The 4,806-nt window shown below is 38.5% G+C and overlaps 1 protein-coding gene across 2 annotated transcripts in view; it reads left to right on the plus strand.

Moving 5' to 3' along the window:
* Positions 1–1,958: 1,958 nt before the first annotated feature.
* The window catches only part of abhd10a (abhydrolase domain containing 10, depalmitoylase a), an 18,667-nt gene continuing 15,819 nt past the window's right edge, over positions 1,959–4,806 (plus strand). Inside the window, exons 1-2 of one of the 2 annotated variants that reach the window (XM_016451977.1) lie at positions 1,959–2,085; positions 2,753–2,936. In XM_016451977.1, the coding sequence (XP_016307463.1) occupies positions 2,001–2,085; positions 2,753–2,936 (269 nt within the window). In that variant the 5' untranslated portion in view covers positions 1,959–2,000. Of the gene's footprint in view, positions 2,086–2,195; positions 2,437–2,752; positions 2,937–4,806 lie in introns of those variants that run through there. The other variant, XM_016451978.1, reaches the window with a different exon arrangement.

Genomic DNA, 4,806 nt, shown 5'->3' on the forward strand with positions numbered 1-4,806 from the left:
TAGTATTACCTGATGTAAACTATGGCAACAGTTTGGATGACAGTTACTGTATTGAAATGCAGAAGGCTGCACTTCTTATGTATGTCATATATCCATTTCAAAAGTACAAATTTACACATTACTGTACGTGGGATATTGATTGAAAGAGACTGGATAGGATTCACAGTTACACTTTACTAGTGGTCTGACAAAAAAAACAAAAAAACATTACAACATCATTGTGATATAGAGAAGAAATATGGGCACAAAGGCGAAAATACAAACTTAGAAAGGCAAACACAGGAAACACCAGAGCTTTGCTTTTGCATGCAGCACTGTATGAGGAATTGCAGTGGAGTCTGTCTACATCTCCTGACATGCCAGTCTGTCGGTCCACAGATTCTCATCTACATCACAACGAATATCTTCCCTTGCAATGCAACGTGGAATTGGAGTCAAGTGAACCATCTCACAACTTCATATATGTGGATGAGGCTGGCTTCAACCTGACCAAAAGCAGAATGCGTGGTTGAAATGTCATCGGCCAGAGAGCTACTGTTGATTTGCCAGGCCAACAGGGAGGAAATATCCATTGTCAGAATTTGTAACTCTTGTGTTGTTCTCTCTTTATGTATGCTTTCCAAGGAAAGATTCATGAGATGCACCTTTGAGCAATTTCAGAGAACTGCTTTATCATTAGCTGATCTACATTTTCTTCATTAGGGAAAGTCAAGATTCCCCTGCACAATTCATGGCAAATTTACACAAAGTCTAATAGAAATGTGTAGAAAATATGCTTGAAAGTTTATGACAACTAGATCAACCATTTTGCATTTAATGATTTATACGCTTTGGGGGTAGGACTGCAGAGAACTATATAGTACATTTTGAGCATCATGACATTAGCAACTGATAATGCAGGAAACCGCAGACAAATGTACATAATCAATTGCGTGAATATACCAAAGCAATCGCAACTTGTTCAAAAGAATGTGAAACTGCTTTTATGATGTGCACAATTGACTGATGTGGAGGTTGAATAAGTAGTTTTGAGAATTTCATTTCTGAGAAATGCACCAAAGCGACTGAGAAAAACTGCAATTTTGTATTTTCGCCTTTGTGCCTATATTTCTTTTCTATATTACAATGATGTTGTAATTTTTTTTGTCAGACCACTAGTAAAGTGTAACTGTGAATCCTATCCAGTCTCTTTCAATCAATATCCCACATACAGCAATGTGTAAATTTGTACTTTTGAAATGGATATATGGCATACATAAGAAGTGCAACCTTCTGCATTTCAATACAGTAACTGTCATCCAAACTGTTGCCATAGTTTACATAATGACAACATGACTAAGCATTTTAACTATCTTGTTTATATGAACAATGACACAAGGACTTTTCATTCTGATGGCACTGATATGTTCATTGACATAAATACTTACTTTTGAGAGATGAGCTAAAGATTTTGAATAAGTTACAGGCTTTTGCAGGTAGGCCTAATCCATTGTGTGGTGCTGTTTGTACGAATTGTTTTGAGAAATGCACATACTTCATTTCAAATACTAAGGATGATTCGAGAAATGCACCAAAGCGACTGAGAAAAACTGTAACAGCAATTATTATATGTTGCAATCAAAATTATAGCAAAATCCATTCATCCATCCATCTCTGTCTGTCAGGATTCAAATGGCTTCATGGGGAAAGTATTTAGATTGCCAAAGCATTGATTAAATTACAGACTTTCACATTTACATAGATTTACACAAAGCTAAAATATTAACAATGGTAAGGAAACGGCAACATTAGAGAGATCCGATTCCACATTTACACAGATTTACAAAAAATAAAAATAAGTTAAAATAATAAGAAGAAAACAGCAAATCTATCTACGCTCGCTGTGGCGCTCCGCGGCAGTAGGCGGCAGTGATGTGCAGTCAGGGCTCAGATTACTTCAGGACACTATTCGGACTGGATTCTTGTGTCAACATCTGTGTCTCCGCAGAGAGCGGGGCAGTATGGCGTTAACTGTGCTCAGAAATTGCTCAAAGGTTCTTAAAATAAACGTCCGGAAATTCACCGCTCCCCAGCACGTTTCTACGGGTAAGCTGAGCCCTTGCAAAACGTGATTATGCAAGAACTTCGATGTGTTGCGGCTGGGGGCGTTATAAATGTGGAGGTGTGGCCGGTGCGTCTAGTATATAGATCAACATAAGAAGGGATACGTGTTTTTGTAGTAGTTTCAGATTTCCCATTGCACTGTAAATGCTCAGATTATTACATTATGGTGTCTTGGTGTAACTCACCGTTTTCGATTTAGTGATTTATGTGTGGACTAAAGTGGAGCTAACAAGGCGGAAGATTGCAAACCTGCCCTGGACATGGCTGATACAACAGAGGAGAAATCGTTTATTTTTGATGTCCTCTCTAAGCGCCACCAACGACAATTATCAAGTTAAATCATTTTTTATAGTACTAGTGCTTTTAAGGAAGAAAAAGTATAGTGTACAAATTAATGCAAGAGAGCAGATCAATCATAGACATCTGTTTTGGCAAGCATTACAATATAGCATACTTTGTTTCAAATCCTTGTTAAAAATGCTTTTTCAGAAGATGTAGAATTCAGTAGAATGTAAAATATGAAATGTAAAAGAATATCACTCTCATATTGCCTCCTTGCATGTACTGTTAAAATGAGAACCACTGCATCTCATGAATATACACCATAAAAAGAGATCATGAAACCATGAATGTTTTTGCTGTGTTTTAGGTGTTCGACACAAGACCACGATTCAGTATGCTACACGGCCGGATTTACCAAAGCTGGCCTACAGGAAACTGAAAGGGAAGAGTCCTGGAGTGGTTTTCTTGCCTGGTTTTGCCTCTGTCATGGGTGGACAGAAAGCAGAAGCATTAGAAGAGTTCTGCAAGTCTTTAGGTCACTCATACCTCAGGTAATTGTCACTAGAGATAAACATACGTAATTTGTAATCAAGTACTTTTAAAAATAAAAAACAAGGTATTGAGTACTTACAAAATTAACCAGGGTGTGATAAGTTAAAAAACCAGAGAGGGAGGAAGGATTTTGTTATATTAAAATATTATTATATTTTATTATTTTTTTAAATTATGTTTTATTTTTATCTCACCTTGTATCAATGACGCCAGTAGCTAGTAAATCATTTCACTGGCCACATATAAATACAGTGCCGCCCACTAATATTGGCACCCTTGGTAAATAAATATAAGCAAAGGTGGCTGTGAAAATAAATCTGCATTGTTTATCCTTTTGATCTTTCATTCAAAAAAATTACAATAGTCTAACCTTTCATTGAAGTAAAACAATGGAAAGTGGGGGAAACTCACATTATGAAATAAATGTTTTCTCTAGTTCACGTTAGCCACAGTTATTGGCACCCAATTATTGCAACGTCCTTTTCCCAATATAACAGTTCTGAGTTTTCTCCTATAATGCATGATGAGATTGGAGAACACTGGACAAGAGATCAGAGACCTATCTTTCCAGATCCTTCAGATTCACAGCTCCATGTTGGTGCTTCTGTTCAGTTCACCTCACTCATTTTCTACAGGGTTCAGATCAGAGGACTGAGATGGCCGTGGCAGAAGCCTCATTTTGTGCTCAATGACCCATTTTTGTGTTGATTTTGATGTTTGTTTTGGATCATTGTCCTGATGGAAGATATAAACACGGTCCATTATAAGATGTCTAACAGAGGCTGTCAGGTTTAGATTTTTTATCTGTTGGTTTTTGATAGAATCCTTGATCTGAACAAGACGTCCAGGACCTCCGGCAGGAAAACAGACCCACAACATTGAAGATCTAGCGGTATATTTAACCGTGGACATGGGGTACTTTTTCCCTGTTTGTACTAAACCCATCTGGTGGGTTTGCTGCCAAAAAGCTCTTTTATGTTTCATCTGACCATAGAAGCCAGTGCCATTTGAAGTTCCAGTCGTGTCTGACAACTGAATATGCTGGCGTTTGTATTTGGATGAGCCAGGAGTTTTTTTTCTTGAAACCCATTTGAACAACATGTGGTGATGTAGGGGCTGTTTGATATATATTTGTTAGGCCTTCTGACCCCAAGATTCAACTACTCTCTGCAATTCTCCAGCTGTGATCCTTGAAGAGTCTTTGGTCACTCAAACTCTCCTTCTTACCATGCATTAGGACGATATAGACACACATCCTCTTTCAGGCAGATTTGTAACATCTTTAGGTGATCGGAACCTCTTAATTATTGCCCTGATGGTGGAAATTGGAATATTCAATGCTTTAGCTATTTTCTTACAGCTACTTTCTATTTTGTGAAGCTCAACAATCTTGTTCTGCACATCAGAGCTATATTCTTTGGTTTTACTCCTATTTGATTAAAGGGGTCCTATTATGCTCTTTTACGAAGTCTTGATTTTGTTTTGGGGGTGTACTAGAACATGCTCTCATGCTTGGTGGTTCGAAAAACGCACATAATTTACATTATTAAAATGCCATTCTCCCCAGCCTGGCACAAACGGCTCGATTAGTTCCGGCTTTGATGAAGGTCCGCCTTCCGAAAAACAAAATGTGTTGTGATTGGTTAGCTGTCCCAGTGCATTGTGATTGGCGAACAGCTTAGACGGTGTTTCAGTACTGCCACGCCCCTTGCTCCGTCTTTCAACAAAAGCTTTTGGCGAATCCGGCACTGTACTCCCTCATGTTGTGGAAGCTGTCCTCAGTAAAATGTCTTTAAAATTTATTTTCTATGAGTGTAGGCACACCGGCGGCGCCGTTCGGCGTCTGTCTGCGGCGCCCGCGGCGCCCAG

Source organism: Sinocyclocheilus anshuiensis, unplaced genomic scaffold, assembly GCF_001515605.1.
Source record: "Sinocyclocheilus anshuiensis isolate Anshui unplaced genomic scaffold, SAMN03320099.WGS_v1.1 scaffold431, whole genome shotgun sequence".
Taxonomy (NCBI): domain Eukaryota; kingdom Metazoa; phylum Chordata; class Actinopteri; order Cypriniformes; family Cyprinidae; genus Sinocyclocheilus; species Sinocyclocheilus anshuiensis.